Here is a 23,637-nt window from a genome sequence, read left to right as displayed (position 1 = left end):
CAGTTCTATGTGGTCACAAAGAGTTGGACACAATTGAGCAACTTCACTTTGCCATCTGATGAGATTAGCTAAAGAGATAAAGACTTCATTACCCAGTATGCAAAGGAAAATTGGAAAATACTAGGTTACTAGTGAGTGAAGTATGGAATATGTGTTTGAAATAAAAAACCCCATGTTGAAAAGCAGTGGTGATTTTAAAATTTAATGTAAACATACACATAATATATTCTTCATCTTATCCTCACTTAAAACCTAAGCATCGTCTATAGACAGAGGAACATTTTGATTTTGTTCACTTGGCTTCGTGTGGACCCTGATTTCCAGTGCAGTATCAGCTGTGCTTGCCACTGCGGCTGTGAGGAGCTGAATTAGCGTGACTGAGTGTATGTTGAAAAGACCATATCTTGAGCGCCCTTCCCAGCTCTAATAAATCACATACTCTGGAGATGGAACCTTAGAGTCCAAACTTTCACAAGCAGCTGCTGTGATTCTTGTGCGTGTTCAAACTCGAAAGCCACCTAGACAGGCACTTGCTTTCATCACCATTATTTTCCCTAACTCATGGTGGCTTTGTCGTCTGTTCTGTCAAGAGCCCACATACTTAAAAATCAGCAACAAGTAAAATTATGCAAAATAAACAATCAGGGTAAGAATATACAGCAACATTAGAGGATTGTTTATAAGATCTTCTTTTTTTTTTTTAGTTGAATGTTCAAGAGCTGATTTTTGTGAGGTTTTCTTCACTGTATTATACAAAATTTTCTTTCTGACATTTACACAAATAATTTTCTTGAATCCAAGTAGTACATGTACATGATATATGAAGTCTTATAGTACACAAGGCTTATTACAAAGCAGTTACCCTGCTCCCGCTTCCTTCTGAATACTAAGACCCAGAAGCCACTGCTTTCAGCAATTTTTATTTTTTATAGTATTTATTTACATTTGTATATTTTAAGTTAAATGATTTTAGAATACATAAGACTTTCACATTATAAGTTGGAACTAAGTAAAGAGCTGATGCCAAACGTTGCGCTCTCATTTCTGTCTTCTTACTCTGTTCCTCTTCTCACTGTTAGTAGTTCTTGTTAGTCTCATTTTCATCCTTCTAGTGTTTGTGTGCATGTGTTTCTCACTTACACCTTTTCTTTTCTTTTTTTTGGAAAAAAACAAGAAGTAGCATGTGTCTACATTATGTTGTATTTCATTCTTAGTTTACCATGTGTTAGAGGTCTTGCTGTATTAGTACAGATACATCTTTGTCACTGTTTTTCGTTTGTTTGTTTTTTAACAGCTGCAGGAAACTGCATTACGTAGATCTACCGTGATTCATTTAACTAGTCCCTTGACGGACGCATGAGTTGTCTCTAGTCTTTTGTCATTATAAGCAATACCACAGGAACCTCATACATAATTTGTTGATTCTGAGATGTGTTTTCCCACGTTTTAACATCCTTTGTGTTGAGGTATAACTCAAAAATTTATGACTTGCCATGGTTGAATTGGCAGTTACGTTTGATGTTTGTGTATGTGCTTCTGTGGGATAGATTCCCAGCAGAGGGATACCTACAGATCAATGGAAGATGCGTGTATGGTTTTGATAGGTAGACAAAATGCACTTTAATCTCATGTAGCCTTAAGCATTCATCCTAAATGGTCATTATTGTCACTTTACTCTAAATTGTACTGGTCCATGAAGGCTCTCATAGAGTACAGTCCTCGATTTTTTCCCTTTTTCATTTTGTGGTCCTCATTAATACTGGGTATTTTCTGTGTTAGGCATTCTTAGGTAGTGGCCTTTTATAATGTATCATGTAGTTGTGTTTGTCTGTTTCCCCATTGTTAACTTAGAAATGATGAGAAGTCCCTTTTTCATTATTTAATGTTCATTATGAATGTCTTATTTCTGGTGGCAGGGTTCCAGAGTTACTTGTTTTGGTGGAAGTTTATAGATTTAGATGCCTTTAGAAAAAATTTATTACCTTCTCAAATTTTTCTCTCTCTCATTCCCCTCAGGTCAAAATGTGGAGAGAGAGATGAATTATCCCCGAAGAGAATTAAAGTAGAGGTATGATTATGTGTTATCTTTTCTTATGCTAATAGTGTTTGCTTACTAGTTCAACTGAAAAAGAAAGAATGGTCCCTCCAGCTAGTGAGAAAGTGTGAATTGTAGAATCTGAAAAATGGTACAGAATTTGGCCACTTTGAAGTATCCATAGTACTTTGAACTAGGTACTCAGAAAATTCCTAGAAGGGAACAACAGTGATAAGCTTGGTGCCCAGTTTATCAAAGGTTGCTTTGTAAATAGGTGTTTCTTACACATTTAAAACTCTTTACTGGTTAAACAGTTCCTTTTATAATTTTATTTACATCATTAGTCATCAAGTAGACTTAAAGGAGCTAAAGTTTAATTTCTTTATATTAAATATCTGAGAGAAGTGACACTTTAGTAGCTATAAGTTATGAAAACTTCACTGTAATTAAAAGCCTCTTTTAGGGTATCACTGCTGAGGCTGTCTTTCTGATTTTAGACCTGTGAGTAGCAAGGTGAGTTGAGCAAGAAAAATGTTTTGTTTTGTTTTTAGTTTTGTTTTGTTTTTATTTTATTTTTAAACCTTACAATATTGTATTAGTTTTGCCAAATATCGAAAAGAATCTGCCACAGGTATACATGTGTTCCCCATCCTGAATCCTCCTCCCTCCTCCCTCCCCATACCATCCCTCTGGGTCGTCCCAGTGCACCAGCCCCAAGCGTCCAGTATCGTGCATCGAACCTGGACTGGCGACTCATTTCATATATGATATACATATTTCAATACCATTCTCCCAAATCATCCCACCCTCTCCCTCAGAGTCCAAAAGACTGTTCTATACATCAGTGTCTCTTTTGCTGTCTCGTATACAGGGTTATTATTACCATCTTTCTAAATTCCATATATATGCGTTAGTATACTGTATTGGTGTTTTTCTTTCTGGCTTACTTCACTCTGTATAATAGGCTCCAGTTTCATCCACCTCATTAGAACTGATTCAAATGTATTCTTTTTAATGGCTGAGTAATACTCCATTGTGTGTATGTACCACTGCTTTCTTATCCATTCATCTGCTGATGGACATCTAGGTTGCTTCCATGTCCTGGCTATTATAAACAGTGCTGCAATGAACATTGGGGTACACGTGTCCCTTTCAATTCTGGTTTCCTCGGTGTGTATGCCCAGCAGTGGGATTGCTGGATCATAAGGCAGTTCTATTTCCAGTTTTTTAAGGAATCTCCGCACTGTTCTCCATAGTGGCTGTACTAGTTTGCATTCCCACCAACAGTGTAAGAGGGTTCCCTTTTCTCCACACCCTCTCCAGCATTTATTACTTGTAGACTTTTGGATCGCAGCCATTCTGACTGGTGTGAAATGGTACCTCATAGTGGTTTTGATTTGCATTTCTCTGATAATGAGTGATGTTGAGCATCTTTTCATGTGTTTGTTAGCCATCTGTATGTCTTCTTTGGAGAAATGTCTGTTTAGTTCTTTGGCCCATTTTTTGATTGGGTCATTTATTTTTCTGGAATTGAGCTGTAGGAGTTGCTTGTATATTTTTGAGATTAGTTGTTTGTCAGTTGCTTCATTTGCTATTGCTTTCTCCCATTCTGAAGGCTGTCTTTTCACCTGGCTTATAGTTTCCTTTGTTGTGCAGAAGCTTTTAAGTTTAATTAGGTCCCATTTGTTTATTTTAGCTTTTATTTCCAATATTCTGGGAGGTGGGTCATAGAGGATCCTGATGTGATGTATGTCAGAGAGTGTTTTGCCTATGTTCTCCTCTAGGAGTTTTATAGTTTCTGGTCTTACGTTGAGATCTTTAATCCATTTTGAGATTATTTTTGTGTATGGTGTTAGAAAGTGCTCTAGTTTCATTCTTTCACAAGTGGTTGACCAGTTTTCCCAGCACCACTTGTTAAAGAGATTGTCTTTAATCCATTGTATATTCTTGCCTCCTTTGTCAAAGATAAGGTGTCCATATGTGTGTGGATTTATCTCTGGGCTTTCTATTTTGTTCCATTGATCTATATTTCTGTCTTTGTGCCAGTACCATACTGTCTTGATGACTGTGGCTTTGTAGTAGAGCCTGAAGTCAGGTAGGTTGATTCTTCCAGTTCCATTCTTCTTTCTCAAGATCGCTTTGGCTATTCGAGGTTTTTTGTATTTCCATATAAATTGTGAAATTATTTGTTCTAGCTCTGTGAAGAATACCGTTGGTAGCTTGATAGGGATTGCGTTGAATCTATAAATTGCTTTGGGTAGTATACTCATTTTCACTATGTTGATTCTTCCAACCCATGAACATGGTATATTTCTCCATCTATTTGTGTCCTCTTTGATTTCTTTCACCAGTGTTTTATAGACCTATATATAGGTCTTTAGTTTCTTTAGGTAGATATATTCCTAAGTATTTTATTCTTTCCGTTGCAATGGTGAATGGAATTGTTTCCTTAATTTCTCTTTCTGTTTTCTCATTATTAGTGTATAGGAATGCAAGGGATTTCTGTGTGTTGATTTTATATCCTGCAACTTTACTATAGTCATTGATTAGTTCTAGTAATTTTCTGGTGGAGTCTTTAGGGTTTTCTATGTAGAGGATCATGTCATCTGCAAACAGTGAGAGTTGTACTTCTTTTCCAATTTGGATTCCTTTTATTTCTTTTTCTGCTCTGATTGCTGTGGCCAAAACTTCCAAAACTATGTTGAATAGTAATAGTGAAAGTGGGCACCCTTGTCTTGTTCCTGACTTTAGAGGAAATGCTTTCAATTTTTCACCATTGACGATAATGTTTGCTGTGGGTTTGTCATATATAGCTTTTATTATGTTGAGGTATGTTCCTTCTATTCCTGCTTTCTGGAGCGTTTTTATCATAAATGGATGTTGAATTTTGTCAAAGGCTTTCTCTGCATCTATTGAGATAATCATATGGTTTTTATTTTTCAATTTGTTAATGTGGTGTATTACATTGATTGATTTGCGGATATTGAAGAATCCTTGCATCCCTGGGATAAAGCCCACTTGGTCATGGTGTGTGATCTTTTTAATGTGTTGTTGGATTCTGGTTGCTAAAATTTTGTTAAGGATTTTTGCATCTATGTTCATCAGTGATATTGGCCTGTAGTTTTCTTTTATTGTGGGATCTTTGTCAGATTTTGGGATTAGGGTGATGGTGGCCTCATAGAATGAGTTTGGAAGTTTACCTTCCTCTGCAATTTTCTGGAAGAGTTTGAGCAGGATAGGTGTTAGCTCTTCTCTAAATTTTTGGTAGAATTCAGCTGTGAAGCCGTCTGGACCTGGGCTTTTGTTTGCTGGAAGATTTTTGATTACAGTTTGAATTTCCATGCTTGTGATGGGTCTGTTAAGATTTTCTATTTCTTCCTGGTCCAGTTTTGGAAAGTTGTACTTTTCTAAGAATTTGTCCATTTCTTCCACGTTGTCCATTTTATTGGCATATAATTGTTGATAGTAGTCTCTTACGATCCTTTGTATTTCTGTGTTGTCTGTTGTGATCTCTCCATTTTCATTTCTAATTTTATTGATTTGATTTTTCTCCCTTTGTTTCTTGAGAAAAATGTGTTTTTCTTAGGGCTGTCAGAACTAGTTTCAGAATGACTGCTCCTTAATTTCGGAGAAGGCAATGGCACCCCACTCCAGTACTCTTGCCTGGAAAATCCCATGGACGGAGGAGCCTGGTGGGCTGCAGTCCATGGGGTCACTAAGAGTCGGACACTACTGAGCGACTTCACTTTGACTTTTCACTTGCATGCATTGGAGAAGGAAATGGCAAGCCACTCCAGTGTTCTTGCCTGGAGAATCCCAAGGACGGGGAAGCCTGGTGGGCTGCCATCTCTGGGGTCGCACAGAGTCAGACACGACTGAAGCGACTTAGCAGCAGCAGCAGCAGCTCCTTAATTTGGATTGATACTTTTCTAAAGCCCAGTCTGAAGCAGAGCAGGCAGCTCCTTTTTTTCTTGGACAGGGAAAAGAGGTCATTACTCTTGGTCATTCATTATTTAATTTCTTGTTAAGGAAAACAAGCTGTGTTTATCCTAAATTTCCATAATCAGATTATTCTTGCTAAGCATCTGATTGCCTGCAATAATCTTTCATTTATACCAAAGCCAGAGTTAATCTTTTAAAAACATACATCCCTTTTCCTGCTTAAATCTTTCTAGTGGCTATCTACTGTGCCTAGAGTAAAATCTGCACTTTTTCCTGAGACACCAAAGACCCTGCACGAGCTGACTCTGACTCGACTCTCTAACCTCATCTGCTTCCACACTTCCGCATTCTTACTGTGTCCCAGTTCCACTGACCGACCTTCTGTTGCTGGAACACGTCAAACTCATTTATGCCTCAGCGCTGGCTGGTTGTTGCCTGTCCCTGGATCTCTCTCTGAATCTTCACATGGCTTCAGCTTGTAGCTGAGAGTTTCCTCGGAGTTCCCTGCTTCCCTCTCTAAAAAGGCACTGTTACCCCATCATCACATCTGGGCTCTCTGTCCTGGCGTGGCTTGCTTGTTTTCACAGCACTTACCCGTTTCTGAAACTATTATGTATGTGTTTCTGATTTGTTACTGGTCTGCCCCATTAGGTGAAAATAGAGCTCTTATCTGTCTGTCCTCTATTTTACTTAGTTTATAGTAGTGCCTTGTACTTAGTAAGATTTAAAATCTGTTTGATGAAATCATGAATGGCCATGAGTAAATATCTTTGCGTTCTAAAAGCTTTAGCTGTACACAGTGGTTCTCACAGAAGAAAAATGTTGTCCAAAATGAGCACCTTTTTTAAAATTATGCTTATGTTTGTAATCTACCTCAGTGTTAACTCTGGAGTAGTGTTTAAGATGGGTTAACCTCACATATAGTACTCAGAAAACTTACTGAAATGACCTAAGGCCATTGAAAGAGCTAACTGGTGAAATATTTTCTCCTGTTGCATTTCAAAATAATGAGTAAGAGAGGACCCCTGTGGATTTATCTGTTAGTGACTCTGCCTCTAGAAGGGAAGCTGGATCAACAAAGAAACTACCAAAGGGCATGTGCCATTGGAGGATTTAGAGGCAGGAAGATACAAAGCCTACCCTGTGGCCTGGAAAGGTAACCAGTCAGCTGCTGGGTTATTAGAGAATGTGTCTGCGTCTCTTTCTCACCATTGACCCTCCACGCCATTGTGACTCAGGCCGTTCTCAGTTTCAAGCCATGGTTTCTTTTTGTGTAGCTTCAGAGGTCACTGGTGAACATTGAAGTCTGAGATCATGAATCTCATGGACTCTTGGAGCTATAGTGTTTTCTTGTTAGGCTGTATTGATAAGTCTTTCTGATCCTCTCAATAGCCCTGATATGAAATGTAAGCTAATTATTTCTATATCCAGTTACAGTGTTTTGGATTTCTTTTTAGGAGCTCACGGTGTTAGGTTGAAGTTAGATGCGACCCTTCCAGTCCTTTATGTTCACTAGAGATATTTGAGTTATGCGTGCGTTTTAAGTTGCTTCAGTTGTGTCTGACTCTTTGCAACCCTGTGGACTACAGCCCACCAGGCTCCTCTGTCTATGGATTCTCCAGGCAGAAATACTGGGATGGGTTGCCATGCCCTCCTCCAGGGGATCTTCCCGACCCAGGGATTGAACATGCATCGTTTAGGTCTCCTGCACTGTCAGGCAGGTTGTTTACCACTAGCGCCGTCTGGGAAGCCCCAGTTGAATTATAGTTCTATATGAGATTAGTTTATTACTTTACTAGACTTCCCAAAGCCATTTGCACAGTTGTGGATTTAGAATTAAGATAATCATTGTTTCCTTTTTCTGTGAATAACAGTTCTAACCCTTCCTAAACAGACAAGTGACTAATAAACTCCAAGTGTTCTTATAGACAATTAACTCTTGATTTTAGAAATTAATAGGGACTTTGGCTTTGAATTTAGGACAGGTGTTTACTTTTGTTGGTTTGTTTTTTTGTCTTGTTTTTGCTTAGTTTTTTTTTTTTTAAACTTGTGTATTGCAGAGCATTGATTTATGCAAAATGTGTGTTAATGCCTGTGTGTATACCTACACATGTGTATAGTGTAATGTGTGATGCTTTGTAAAATATCCAGTACTGGCATACACGGTGTTATGTGCCTGTCCCCGCTAGGCATTTGAAATTCCCCTGTGTACTCTGAGTCGGGTTTGAGGTCCTGGAGCTGTCCATTTGGTTTCGGAAGCCGATGCTGAGGTAGTCAGTATTGGCAGTACAGGGTTACTGCTCCCCTGAGAAGGCTTCACCAAGCATCATTGCTTTCTTTATGTCTACCTTCTCTGTGGCTGCTGGCCGGGGGGAGAATTTCTGGCATGAGAAGAGATGAGGGGAGGCTTAACGAGGAGATACCATCTGAGCTGGATTTTAAAAGAAGGGTAGGATTTCAGAAGATAGGGATGTGGGGTGGAAGGTGGAGGGGATTGCAAAGAAAGACCAGCATGGGCAAAGACACAGAGGTAAGAAAATACTCTGTGTGTTTAGAGAACAGTAAGACCAGTTTTTCCAGAATATGGGGCTGACACAAAAGACATCATAAGTCAATGAGAAAGATTTTAGAATTCTTTGAGTATACTGTTTGTCTTATTTCATTTGAGTATTGTTTTGTGATTCTTAGCTCATTAATTCTCTATTAAGAAAAAATTATATAAAAATAAGCTTAGCTTATTGTAGTGTACGATTCCTAATTACTAGGCTCAAATTAATGAGTTTTCTTCCTCTTCATCTTTATTTTTCTAAAATTTTTGTCAGCAACCAATGAGCATATATGCCAAGTTGCTAAGTTTTTTCAGTCTTAAAAAGATCATTTTTAAGATCTATAACATTGGAGAACAAAAAGAAATGTAATATCTGATAGATGAAATAGAAGTAACTCAAAATAGACATGTAAAGGAAAGAGAAACATTTTCTTTTGCGCCATTTTCAATGCATGAGAATACACTAAAAAGCTAGTGCTTTATTCAGGCTCAGTTGCTTCTGCTGCTGCTAAGTCGCTTCAGTCATGTCCGACTCTGTGCGACCCCATAGACGGCAGCCCATCAGGCTCCCCCATTCCTGGGATTCTCCAGGCAAGAACACTGGAGCAGATTGCCATTTCCTTCTCCAATGCAGGAAAGTGAAAAGTGAAAGTGAAGTCGCTCAGTCATGTCCGACTCCCAGCGACCCCATGGACTGCAACCCACCAGGCTCCTCCATCCGTGGGATTTTCCAGGCAAGAGTACTGGAGTGGGGTGCCATTGCCTTCTCCTATTCAGGCTCAGTAGTTGTTGCCATATTTTCCTGATCTGTTGGTGAAGGGTTGAATGGAACAAAATGTTAAAATCCTTGTCTGGTTTTTCTCTTATTATATAGAGAATATATTTTATATATATATATTATATTTTAATAAAAATATAAATATATTTTTATATATCTGTATGGTTGTTCCCCCTAATAGTTAACTATTTATTTGATTGTCAGTGTTGAGTGCCAGTATACATGTCGCAAAGTACTCAGGATAATCTCTTATTCTTGAATAGCGTTCCTTCCTGTAGGGATGTAAGACATTAAACAACGTAGAAGTTTGGAACTTTATAATTCCTAGAATATATGAGATAGTCACAGAGGAAAAAGCCTGCTGACTTCCGGAGGCCTTGTTAGGGTAGCCTGTGACCTATTATACAGCCTCTGGGGAAAACCTCTTTGGCCCCATATGTTAGTGAGGTTTGGGAATATTTCTCCTGTTGAGGCTAGATCACCGTCCTCTGTGAATCCACTTTCAGCTAAAACGCTAATGGATTATTACATTTATTCTTTTTCATCAGAGACCTCAAAGCTAGCTCTGGGTCATTTGTGGAAATAACTGATTTTATTAAATCTCTTATATGCCTGTCCCTACTAGGCATTTGAAATTCATTATCACAAACCTTGTCTCCTCTGTATGAAAGCTTTATGAGTTCCACTTACAGCCAACGAGAAACCCAGAAAGACTCAGAAACTTACCTGCCTTTTAACATTGCTGTCTAGTAGCCAGAGCCTGGCCTTCAAATCTAGGTCTGACTTGTAAACTTCGAAGCAGTACCACTCTCCTGGGTGCTAATGATCATTATTTACAAAACACCTAAGGTGTGATAAATGCTTTCCTCCTGCTAGTATGGTAAGAATGGCAAAATGTGCACAAGACTGGCGATCTTAGCCGAGGGGGGAAAGAATGACAGTTATTATCTAATTCAAGGAAGGCAAACATTTTGAGTAGAAAATTTAACAATGTAAGTTACAAAATGTTTTTAAATATAAGATAACACCACTTGACATACTCATTTTTTAGATTGAAGAAAAAATGGTGCATTGGGAAGATTAGCAGAATAAATCAAGAAAAATTAGTTGGAGTTTTTTATACTGTGTGACAGAATGTATTTAAGAAGGCTTGATTGCAAATTAAGGGAGATGAAAAATCAAGAGCCAAAGTCCCTGTCTTGCCTTCCTCTCAGTTATAACATCCTGAGTGGGTTAAGTTGATATCTTTTTTATCAAGAGTACATCCTATGAACAAACCCTGCCATTTCCTCCAGTGTAATAAGTATTATCGTGGAAGAGAGAAAGGGTGAGTGAAAGCACCAGTCTTAGCCCGGTGATGGCAGCTGACTGAACGGACTGCCACTGTTCAGTCTCATCTGTCAGCTTTCTTCGCTCCCTGAAATTGCTGGAGACTAGGCAAAGAGATGAGAGGTGACAGCCTTCTTGATCCTGTGTGGGCTGGGAGTGCAAAGCAATCAGAGATAACTGGATGAAAGAAATGAAGTCTGTTAATAGAGACCAGAAAGTCAGAGAATTGGGGCTTGAAAAAGAAGGACTTGGAGGCAACATCTGCTTGCAGTCCCAGTGGGCTGGGGGTGGGAGAGTGAGGAAGGAGGGGGAGGAGGGTCAGAGTATCCACCCAGGCTGTTACTAAGCTTGTTGAAAGGAAAGCTGGTCTAATTTGATGTAGACTCTTCCCCTCTGGATCAGAAAAACAGAAGCATTACAATGTGCTATTCATACAGAAAGTGTGAGTAGAAAAAGGGAAAATGCACGTGTGAGACTAAGAACATCTGTTGGAACAAGTCTTTTTAAAGATAGCCAAGCAGTGGTTTTAAAGCAAGTTGCTAGTATTTGGTGGGAAAGGATGAGGAGGAGTTGGGGTGGAGACCAATGAGATGAGAGTAATTAGGTCAGGAGCAGCATCCCACCCTGTATCTTTTAATTTCTCAGTGCTCAGACTCAGAGTCTCTCCAGTAAGGGAACACAGTGATTAATGACAGCAGCCAAAAATGGCAGGAAGACAAATTGCTCATAGCATGGTACAGCTGGTTCCTGGGGAAAAGCTTCAGAAACATACTACGAGTCCTGTACCAAACGTGATTTGAAAAGAGACCATTTTCTTGGGAATGTTCTCATTTTTATTTCTAAGTTGCATGTTTTGGGGCACCTTAAACTTACTTTATATGTCATGAAGTGAAAGCCACTCAGTCCAGTAGTTTTCTCATCCATGGTGAACCGTCAAGAGACTGGGACAAAATTGGAATGAGTAAGGAACCCAGCTGAGAGAGACCACTGACCTGTGTTGTTTACTGCTTATTGCATGCTTTCCTTTCTCTTTGTTAATGATGGAGCAGTGTTCATTTTGTAAAAACTTTTCGCATGTTGAGGTTGAGGTTCTCCCAGCTTTTCAGAATCCTCAGGGTTAATAATCCTGACAGTGGTGCAGCCATATGTTTCTATAGCAATGTGCATTTTCCAAACCTTTACCATTTGCATTATTTTATTTAATCCCCACAAATTTCCGTTGAGCAGTTAAGCTATTTTTTAATCTCCATTTAAAAACTGGGAAAACTGGAAGCAATGAGGTTAACTTTCCATTCATCTGTTGATGGACATTTAGGTTGCTTCTTGTGTCTTGTAATTAATTGTAAATAATTGTAAATAATGTTGCTACGAACACTGGGATGCATGTATCTTCAAATTAGTGTTGTTTCTTTTGGATATATACACAGGAATGGCATTGCTGGGTCATGAGGTAGTTCTGTACTACAAAGCTACAGTAGCCGAAACAGTATGGTATTAACACACAAAAATAGACAAATAGATTAATGAAATAGGGTCGGGAGCCCAGAAATAAACCCACACACCTATGGCCAGTTCTGCAAGAAGGAGGCAAGACTATAAGGTGGAGAAAAGACAGTCTTTTTAATAAGTCATGCTGGGAAAACTGGATACCTACATGTAAAAGAATGAAATTAGAATATTCTCTAACATTATATACAACAGAAAGCTCAAAATGGATTAAAGACCTCAAGGTAAGACCAGCTGCTATAAAACTCCAAGAGGAAAACATAGGCAGGACATTCTTTGACATAAATCATAGTAATGTATTATTTTTTTGTATCTGTCTTCTAAAATAAAGGAAATAAATGCCTCTGGTTAGTTTCACAAAGGTGGCAACTCAAGGATTTTATGGTTCTGACATAGGCTTTGAAGCCAGTGTCTGTGGCTATAAAATGAGGGAACTCGAGGGTCGTTTGTGGGATAAAATGAGACAATACAAGTAAAACACAGAACATAGTTAGGAAACTGGTTGATTGTAGGCACCTGAAAAATGATAGCTGCTCTTACGGATGTTATTTTCTGCTGGCTTACCTCATTGAACTTTTGAATTTAAAGGAGGATTTGTTAAAGATAAAGCTGGGTTTTAGGTCTAAATAAATTCTTAGGTGAAAAGTGGAATGACTAAGAAAAGTGTGCTTTTCATTTAAATTATATACACTTGTATAAAATTCATTCTAGTTCAGTTAATGATTGTATTCTATGTATTCCTTTAAGCCCAGGGTCCTCGGTCTTGTACAGGCGTAGAAAGGTGGCTATTCTTAATTTAAAAAGGCTGATTATATATCAACCCACCATGGAGGTACATAAGACTATTTCAAGATGTTAAATTTATTTTCTCTTGACTCTAAAATACTTTATTTCATGTCTATGAATTTTTTTAAAATGGACAATTATTAATAATTATTAGGAAATGAATTTTAGTAGATGCAATATTTGAAAACATGAGATTTGAGGAGGAGAAATAATTTTTTGAAAAGACCCTGATGGGGAAAATATGAATCAGTGTTTCATACTTGAAATTGTATAAATAATTTGTTATTATTACATCTTTTTTTGCTGTTATTATATAACAACTTTAGTTTTTCATTATTTACCCTACAAACATAAAGCTTTATCAAGCAAGGAGAAAAATGTTTTGGATGTTAATAACAATATCTGTGAGGATCTCTTGAGTAATTTTTAGTAGAGTTAGTAAAACCATGTTATCATGATGTTTGTGGTTATAAATTTTATATGGAGCACTAAACAGGCAAAGAAATTTGATAAAATTAGTAAATGGATTTGCATGTATATAATATGTATATATGTATGGTATAAAATGGAAATAAGTTGAAGTGTTACCCAAGAGTAGAGTGCCCCAAGTACACTCTACTTAATATAAGAATAGATATAAATAAGTATATATAAGAATACCAACTGATACATTTATTCAGTAGTTATTGTATGCTAAAGGCAATATCTCATTTGCTTTATCTCACAACAGCCCTGATAGATAGGTTCTCTTATCCTGATTCTCCATATGAAGAAACTAAAGTTCAGAAGGGTTCAGTTACTCATCCAGTGTCATGTAGCTAGTAAGTGGTGGTGGAACCAGAACACAGGTGCAGGTCTTTCTGATTCCTCACCTCATTGTCTGTCATGTGAAATGGTAAAGGAGAAATGTTAAGTCAGCCTGGAAGAATTCTGCAGAAATCTGGGTTGGAAGTTTACTTTGGATCTTTACCACATTACGTGTAACAAAATAGATTCCAGATAGGTTAGAGAGTTAACATTTAAAAAACGAAAGAAACAATAGACTAAAGCTTTAGAAAACTAGAGGGGAGATTTGAGTTGGGTAGATTTGAGTTCCTCTCAAATCTCCAAAAGAGAATGTCTTTTGAATTGTATAGTAACAGAAGAAATCACAAAGTAAAATCTAAGTGTATATTCAGTGTAGCTACATTTTTTGGACTATCAAAACAAAAATATAAATTGGCAAAAATTAAGAAAACAACACCCAGTACTGGCGAGGAAAACTGTCATACATTGCTTGAGGAACACATGTGATGGGCATAAATGATCATCCTTTTGTACCAGTTCCACTTCTGGTAAGCTGTTGTATTAGATCATCTGAACTATAGAAAATGTTATTTCCATGAAAGTATTTTTCATAAAACCAAAAATAAGGCAAATAATCTAAATGTCCAATATGAAGATGATGATTAAACAGTCAGACCATCAGATGAAATGTTATATAATTATTATCAGTGATCATAAAATCTGTGTTTCAGTGTAAAACACTGTGAATGTATAAACTTTTTTATCTTTTAACATGTATGTTTTATTGAGGTTGCAACTGTGGAAATAAGGTAATTAATTGTACCATGAAAGACTGAAATGAAGTATTGTTTGTTAAAATCTTAATCTTGATTATTCAGGTATCAGGATTAAGGTGGATTTCTTTGCTTCATCTTCTAAGTTTTCAGTAATATGGTTATTTTAAAGTAAAAAGTACATATTCTTTGACCCACAGGATGGGTTTCCAGATTTCCAGGACTCTGTGCAGACACTCTTCCAGCAAGCTAAAGCTAAGAGTGAGGAGCTCACTGCTCTTAGCTCACAGGTAACGTCAGCTATTAGTTAACACTTCATAGGCGCTTCAGTGGGTTAAAAACTCAGTGGCCCCTTCAGCTAGCTTCAGTTTTAGATTCAGTTTCATCCCAAGACTAAATTTATTCCTGGTTGTTTTTACTATGTCATCTGATCCGCAGTTGTATCAACAGGATAGCAGTAGCAGCTAGGTTTGGTCTGCTTTGTGAGCAGAACCCAGTATCTGCTACTTGTTTATTCTTTGAAGTTTTGTAGGAAGTAAGACAGATTCTCTACTTAAGAAAACTCCAAAGCAGCAGCTTGATACCAGGAAAACAGCCATGTTGACTCTGTGTGTATTATAGCTGTGAGATAAAACAATTCTAGTTCTCAGTAAAATAGTAATAGTCAACATTGTTGCTATTGTTGAATCATTTCAATTCATGTATAATAAAAAACTAATATGTACTTTCAGGTGCTTTCACTACTAAGTAATTTTATTGTGTACACAGAAATTAACGTTTTTAAAAGTCATTTTTGCCTTTTAGTAGGTACTGTAGGTTTTATTCTTATTGATCTTCTCACTTCTAATGACCAATCTGCTTTTGGTCAGATTTAGTGGTGCCAAGTTTTGTGTTTTCATGTGGAGAAAATGAAAAATAAATTTTCCTCTTCCAGAAATCTTATTGAAATTTTATTAATTAATAAATGAATTAGAAGTTACGATTCCTTTTAATCTGGTTTATTTGATTGAGAAAAATAGTGTAAGCTTTTATTCTGGTTTATGAGTAATTTTATGTGTTAGCATATTTCACCTATTGATTTTTGCTATTGTGAATCAGGATTATTGTAACTAATTTTATATAGCACATTCCTTGTATGAGCCGCCTATGTATGAATCTTCTGTGTAGCATGGCAGCGATTCATTTCTGTGCCTTTGGACTATTACCTCCTTGGCAAAATAGCACAAATACAGTGCTCTGAATATCACACACAGGTAATTTAGAACCGTGCCTAGAGAAGGGACAGATAAATTTATATGTCAGCCAACTAATTGTGTATTTTAAAACATGTCATTTGATGAGTGGCTGGAAAACACTGCAGTTTCATTCCATGATGAAGATGAAGATCCTCGTTGGCACTGAGGTTTTTCTGCTTAATTTGCATTGTTTAATTTTAGTGGGAGGTGTGTTTGTCTTGTTCTTCTAGACAGCCGTTTTACACCTTTTCTCCCCCAAACATACTGTCATCATATCGGAGTTTGTGTAGTGCCAAATCCTAAAATAAAAATGCCAAGATTTCACCCTGTGTTAGAAGCAGTTTATAGCAGATGGTGCTGTTGCTCTGAGGTTCTTTTTAAAAGAAAAATCTTTACAAGGACTTGGTACCTTGGAAGACAAAGCTAAGGTTATTCTGCTTTTGAACTAGAATGGAATTCTCTTTATAGGATTGAGCAGAAAGCTTTTTTTTCCTTTTGTACAAAATCCAGCATTCTGTGTTTTAACATGATGATATAGACATCAGTGCATATTTATGGAACATGTATACCACATGAAGTGTGAACTAATTTTAATGAATACTAAATATATTTGCTGGAGTCTGAAATTGGCATCTTTAAACCATTAAAAAATCTAGGATGTTTTAGTTATTTTATTTTCGCTTTACTTACTAGCAGCCTGAAAAGGTGATGGCAAAGCAGATGGAGTTCCTCTGCACCCAAGCTGGCTATGACAGACTGCAGCATGCCGAAAGAAGACTGTCTGCAGGGCTGTACAGGCAGAGCTCAGACGAGCACAGCCCTAACGGCGTGACCTCAGACAGCGCTGAGGGGCAAGGTACATCCTTAGAGTGACCGCGCCTTTAGTGCCAGCTGCTCAGTGCACTGTAAACAGAAACAAAGAAACAAAAATGCTATTAGAGTTCTCTATCAAAATGTTTAAATTGTCCCTTTTTCTAAAGAGGAAAGAATTCTTCCTGCAGTTTTAATTTGTAGTTTTTTTAACCTTGTTGTTTAGTTGCTAAGTTGTGTCTGACTCTTTGAGACCCACATGGACTACAGCGCTCCAGAGGCTCCCCCATCCTTCACTATCTCCCGGAGCTTGCTCCGACTCATGTCCTTTGAGTCGGGGATGCCATCCAACCATCTCATCCTCTGTCATCCCCTTCTCCTCCTGCCCTCAGTCTTTCCCAACATCAGGGTCTTTTCCAGTGAGTTGGCTCTTTGCATCAGGTGGCCAAAGTCTTGGGGCATCAGCTTCAGCATTCGTCCTTCCAGTGAATATTCAGGGTTGGTTTCCTTTAGGATGGCCTGTTGTGATCTGCTTGCAGCCCAAGGGACTCTCAGTAGGCTTCCCTAGCACCACAGCCCTAAACAAGAGCTGGCCCGTGTAACTGACGTGTATTTCGTAGAGGGTGGATGGGAATGGGAGATGTAAATAGTATCGATCATTTTTTCTCAAGAAATGAATTCCATGGGAGATGTTGATCGTTTTCTGAAAGGCTAAAACTGTATTTTTTTTAAGACTACATAAGCAGATTTGTCTGAAATTTGTAACATTTGGCTCCTCAGAGAAGGTGGTAACTGTGTCTAAAATACTATGACAAAATTGAGATTTGAAGAGAGTATAAGAAGGGAAAGACTTGTAGAAATGTTATCTTCAGGCTTCACATTGTTCTATAGACTCTGTGAAGATACTTTGTGTGGCATATACTTTGGAAATTGTTCTCTTAAACTCTTTAGATGTAAAAGGCTTTGCTTCGTGATTATTTTTTTACCATTTTTAAAATTACTTCATTTGTATCCACACATGAAGAAAATTCCCAGTGACTGTCATTCACTCATTCAGCAAATATTTGTTTATACCTCCTGTGTGCCACACTTCTAGATACTGAAACTGTAGCAGTAAGTCGGATAGACCCTGCTCCCTTGGAACTTATGCTTGACTGGAGAAAGATGGATAGCATCCAAGTATCAGAATAGATCCTCTAGTTTGAAATAGTGACAGTGTTTGAAGAAAAGCAACTTTTTTATGTATTACTGTTAGACTTTTTTAGAGAGTGGTAACTATAGTTAAAAAAGTAAGATTTCTAAATAGGAATACCATCCTAACCAGCCTTCTTCAACTATAGAGTAAAACATTACACGTTAGCAGATCAGAGTAGTGGTGAAGAACATTCTTCCTTTAAAATATTACAGAAACTTCAGTGGAGGTCTTTTTTTAACTTCTGCAGTCATCCTTAACAGTTAAGATTAGAGTTAAGAAATGTTAGTCACTCAGTTGTGTCCAACTCTTTGCAACTCCGTGGACTGTACTCCACCTGGCTCCTCTGTTCATAGATTCTCCAGGGAAGAATATTGGAGTGGGTCGCCATTCCCTTGAGGGATCTTCCTGATGCAAGGGTCGAGCCCAGGTCTTCTGCCCTGCAGGCTGATTCTTTACCATCTGAGCCACCAGGGAAGCCCGAGAGTTAAGAATCAAAGACATTAATGAAAGATTTGATTACTCTCATTTGTGACGCCAGAATATTCCAGTGCAGGGCAGCAGTTTGCTAAGTGTGATGGATTTAGGTTTATGGTAGGGAATATGATTTGGTGTATGAGACATTTTTTACCATATCTGTGCTAATTGCATCTTTTCCTGGCTTTGCCATAGGTTTTGCTGTTGTTCTAGTAATTGGCAATTGGCTTGACCATCTCTGTGTCTGTGTGTGAAAGTGTTAGTTGCTCAGTCGTGTCCAACTCTTTGCAATCCCATGGACTGGGGCCCACCAGGCTCCTCTGTCCATGGGATTTTCCAGGCAAGAGTATTGGAGTGGGTTGCTATTGCCTTCTCCAGGGGATCTTCCCAACCCAGAGATTGAACCCAGGTCTCCTGCATTGAAGGCAGATTCTTTACCATCTGAGCCACAGAAGAGATTTCTGTGTCTATAGTATTTGTTATTATGTGGTTAATGACCTACCTTGGTAAAATGGTTGCACTAATAAGAAAATGCCTGGAAATCTCAGTCTTTTGTTTCATTTGTAATTAGCTTGTCGAAATGTCCTGACAGAACAATAAATTGTGAGACTAGCATGAATTGCCATTTTATCCCTAAATTATTATCTTAAATATTTCTCCAGCTAGCATTTAAATTCTTCAGTGCCTGTTGACTTTCCATACTTATTTCTTAAGGAGTGTTGAGGCAATCCATGGAAACTTATTTTTAAGAAAGCCGTGATGCATTTTTAATTATTCATATTCCTTTTTTTCTTTTCATTAGGAGAAAGACCTTTGAATCTCCGAATGCCTAATTTACAGAACAGACAACCCCATCATTTTGTGGTGGATGGGGAGCTGAGTAGACATTACTCCAGTGAGGCAAAGTCCCACTCATCAGGTGAAAATGTAGGATGTGATTAGAGGGAGTAATACTTGAATAAACTGTATTTTGATTTTAATCTCCTAACTTCTATTTATCCTTCCTTAAAAGGGGGTCATTGCTAATACTGTTACTGGTCAGTTTTCTCACCTTGGAAATAACAGATTGCCATATTAATAGCCAGTTTTGTTTTGTTTTTTGAAAACATGATATTCCAAAAAATAGACAGGGAAAAGCTCTTTAAGGTTGAGATTATTTTGATTACCTGTTACATGAATGGTGGTTTTATGCAAGATTGTAAAACAGGTAATAAATGACTGGCTTTAGATATCATATTCCCTTTTCCAGCCTTTCATAATATGAAATTGATTGATTATATGTTTGCTGTCATGCTAAGAAAACCACTTGTGTTTTTCTAAAATCTGAATTTTTCATGCAGCTGCATTTGGGGGGTGATACTTGTATCTCAGAAGTAAACTGAACTCCATAAAAGGGCAACTGTTTCTCGTATAGTCTGGTGTTTTCATGTTTTTATCCAAGTAAAGTGAGTTAGAGGTAAAGGTATTAGAGACCAACACCATTTGAAAAAAATCCAGTATTGTTCAGTCTTTGAGTTAAAGTAACTTTAGGAGTCACTTGAAGTCAGTTGTCTCATCTGTAAAACATAATTTCTGCCTCACTGAACAGTTAGGAGGATTAAACAGGATAACCTATATGAATTGCCTGGCTGATAAGAATTCAGTAAATGGTAGCTACTATTACTCTTTGTATGCTGAATTTCTGTACAGAGAGGGAAATTCATAAAGTCAACTTCCTAATCTCAGATAAGCTATAAATGTTGGTTACCTTTCTAGAATCCTCTTTAAAGTGTATATGCGTATGTGTGTATCCCCCAGTATTAATACTTCACATAAATAAATACTACATTTTATTGTCATTCTGTAGTGTGTGTTTGAGGTTTAAATAATTATTCTTGTAACTCTTAAGGAATGAGTCCTTATGAAAAATAGAATCTTCATTCTTTTATCCCTGTTTCTCCCACGTTAAGGTTTTGTGACTAGAGAAACTTAAAAGCAGTCCTGTGTTTAAACATGAAAAATGACTTTCTGCCTCATGTCTTCATTGGTAGTAAATATTTTGGCCAGTAACTTTGTTGTGTGTGAGCGACCAGTTTTATTTTAGATATTTTATTTATCACTTTGGACCAAGCATTAAATAAAAATCAGTAGGTTCTATATGCTGTGTGCTTTACATGCGTTTTGTAATTTAGGTCTCATACTACCGTGTATAGATAGATCCTATCCACATTTTATAGATGAAGACACGAAAGCTTAGAGAGATGTGTAACTTGCCTAGAGATGTATACAGCTAGGAATTGGTAGAAATGGAGTATAAATCCGGAATCCAAAATCTTAGCCACAATTTTATAAACATAAAAATTTTGTACGGAATTGCAGTTACGAATAGTTGATACTGCTTGTTTTGGGGTTTGAGTTTGGGGTTTTCTTTTTGTTCTTGTTGTGACCTTTGATGTAAAATATCAATATATTTTGTTTCCATTTTTCTACAGAGAGCCTTGGGATTTTAAAAGACTATCCTCACTCAGCTTTTACTTTGGAAAAGAAAGTCATCAAAACAGAGCCTGAAGATTCAAGATAGCTGTGGTTCTTCCACTGTTCTCTGGAAACGGCATCAGAGTTAAGGATAGTGCTCCATCATAGAAATAAGCCTTAATAACCAATGTTGCCTCATTCAGCACAAACAGATTTCATAGCCAAAGCATAAGGACTGATACAGTAGTCTGTGGAAACCAGGAAGACAAAACCACAGCCTCAAAGGAGTAAACTGAGAGAATGTTGCAATCTGTAACAGAAATACTGATCCACATTCCCGTGTAAGTCATTTTATGTGGAAAGGCTTACAAATTAATACTGTAAGCATTCACTATTTAAGAATGTACAATGTACTTGTATAATTTATAGAAGTAAAATCTAGGTGTTGAGACCTGTTTGGACCAATAGATGTGGATAAAGTTTATTTTACTTGAAATTTCATTGTCTGCTTTAAGTGTTTTACGTAAATATTATTGTATGTCAGAGTTTAGAATCTTTGCAATCATAAAAAAGAAAGTTTAAAAGTTTAAGTGATGTAGTTGTTGGCAAGGTTGTAATGACTTTGGAAAAATGGAAAGCAGATACTCAATTTAAGCCAAGGAAAATGTTGTAGTTTTAATACCTGATAAAACTGATTTTGTTTAAATAGGAAATGTCTCATTTCTTAGCAGTCAGATGTCATTTTTACTGGCATAATTAGGCAATAGTTAATAAATACTGGAGTGGAGTTAAAAAGATGAGCAATAGAGTAGAAAAATCTCTCCTACCTGGTTGATCCAGGTTGCGTACTATGATAGCTACTTAAAGTATGACAAAAATAGGAAGCTGCTCCTTGGACAGAGAACCTGAAACAATGGACTCATGCATAAAAGCCTTGACTTAAACATTGTTTTTTCAGAATGTGTTATGTAGATTAAGACATAGTAAGTTAACCCTAAATGTGATAAGAATGATGACTGTTGACAAAGGCTATATATATAGTAGAGTAAGCACTGTTTTATATCCAGAAATTCCTGTACGTAGAAAATCCTTTCCTGCATACCAGAGTCAGAGAAGCTAGATGGTTCTCCCTGGGGAACATATTCCCATCCAAACTGTTCACAGTTGTGGACGACCGGTGCATCCACATTTGCAGGCATATTTCTATGGAGGTTTAGTTAACACCTATATTCATTATTTATTTTACAATTTCATTTTTGTATACTTTTCGGATTTATGAATGCAGTTTTTTCTTAAAACTCATTTTAACTTGAAGATCTGTTTTAATTCTCCCTATTTAGTTAGTGGGCTATATACATATATATGAGAGTGTGCTTAAATGTTAATAACATACTTGCATACTTACCAGAATTTCACATTGGAATCCACAGTGAAAAACAAATACTACTTCTACCAATGTATATTTTTCTGTTGGTTTAAGAGAAGATTTTTGACAGCTTTACCTCCTTCCTCCAGATTTAAACCCAGAGATTGCCCAGGAGAGTGTGTTGACTTGGAATATGTGTTTTTTGTTTTCAGTTCTGCTCTGGGTCATAACTGAATAAAAATATTAAGTTACAGTCTGTTATATTAAAATTCATCAGCCAGATGTCAGATGAAGTGTCTGCACTGTCGTCTCTGATCACTGTCACGTATATAATTCCTTTTTCATGTTGATTTGTAGAATAGCTTTACAGTAGAAACACCAGTAAACAACTTTTATACTATTAAAAGGCTTTTTTCCCTTCTTAAATGTTTTAATTGTACCATAGTGTTTTGCCCACTGAAGAAGCTTTTTATGGACCTTGCAACTTTGTTGCTAGCTTGAGGTTGATAATTGTGGTTGTATTGTTCACTGTATGTAGAAATAGTATGAATATGATTTACATAGATTGTTCGGTTTTTAATATTAGCCATAGAACTGGTTAGTATCTCAGTAGTTTCATGAAACGTTTCCTGTATTCTAATCTATTTTGAGAAATTTTGTGGGTTTTTTTTAATTGTGTCTTACAGTTCAAGTTTGTAGATTTTAATAAGCAACAATTTTTAAAGATGTGGTAATCTTCCAACTAATATTTATCTGTCTTTCACGACCAGACAGACTGCATCTTTAAATCCATGAATAAGTTTCCTTAAGTATCATCCTTTTCTGGTTTTTTTCGTGCTTAGTGGTAAGGGGGAAGCACAAGAAAAATTTCAGTAGAATACAGTTTTTATTTTGTAAACACTAATGTATTAAACTTGCTATACATTGAAGCAAATAATATATATTTTTATTTGAATTGTATATATGAACTGGATGTTATAACTAGTCGATTTTTTTCATTGTGTTAGAGGTATTTTCACTGAACAAGGTCAATTGGTTACCTCAGTATTACAGCCAATATAGTCCAAGGGACCATTTCTCTCCAAGTCTTGTGTTGTGCTTTATTATGTGAAGTCCTCGTTTCTGTGACTGTAAAAGCTGTCGGTGAGGTGGGATGAGTGCACTTGCTTCCTGTGGCAATAAAGACTTTCTGTGCCTCACACATCTATGTTTATAGAGTTTTCTGCATAGCGTTCTTCGCAGCAGTTCTAGCCTGCCTGTCTCCCTGCTCGTTTGGTCTGGGCTTGAGTGCCAGGGCCAGGGGCTTCTGTCTTAAGCCTGTTACTGTCAGCCGCCTTCATCTCTGTAAGGTTATCGGCAGGCAGGTACTCAGTTTACGCTGGCTGTCAGAATTTGGTTTATATTGTTCTCACAAGAAGGTTACAAAGACATTTTGAAAACTACCCACCGTGTCTAACCAACTGAATCAATAAAAGGGGGAACATTAGGACTTAAGACTGCAAACATACTAATATTTGCAAAGTGTTAATGTGACTCGGCCTCAGTATTAAGGGCTATATATGAAATTGAACTAACCTGTGGTAGAGAATTAGCAAAAGCCCTGCTGTGAAATTGTAATGG

The 23,637-nt window shown here is 37.2% G+C and overlaps 1 protein-coding gene across 4 annotated transcripts in view; it reads left to right on the top strand.

Moving 5' to 3' along the window:
• NAB1 (NGFI-A binding protein 1) overlaps positions 1-23,218 on the top strand; it is a 54,530-nt gene extending 31,312 nt beyond the window's left edge. For 2 of the 4 annotated variants that reach the window (XM_055571920.1, XM_055571921.1), the window contains 5 exons: positions 2,017-2,068; positions 14,684-14,773; positions 16,412-16,574; positions 19,000-19,116; positions 20,669-23,218. In XM_055571920.1, the coding sequence (XP_055427895.1) occupies positions 2,017-2,068; positions 14,684-14,773; positions 16,412-16,574; positions 19,000-19,116; positions 20,669-20,757 (511 nt within the window). In that variant the 3' untranslated portion in view covers positions 20,758-23,218. Of the gene's footprint in view, positions 1-2,016; positions 2,069-14,683; positions 14,774-16,411; positions 16,575-18,999; positions 19,125-20,668 lie in introns of all 4 variants that reach the window. The other 2 variants (XM_055571922.1, XM_055571923.1) reach the window with 2 other exon arrangements.
• The last annotated feature ends 419 nt before the right edge of the window (positions 23,219-23,637 follow it).

This window comes from Bubalus kerabau, chromosome 3 (assembly GCF_029407905.1).
Source record: "Bubalus kerabau isolate K-KA32 ecotype Philippines breed swamp buffalo chromosome 3, PCC_UOA_SB_1v2, whole genome shotgun sequence".
NCBI lineage: Eukaryota > Metazoa > Chordata > Mammalia > Artiodactyla > Bovidae > Bubalus > Bubalus kerabau.
This window is presented reverse-complemented; position numbering and strand designations above follow the sequence as displayed.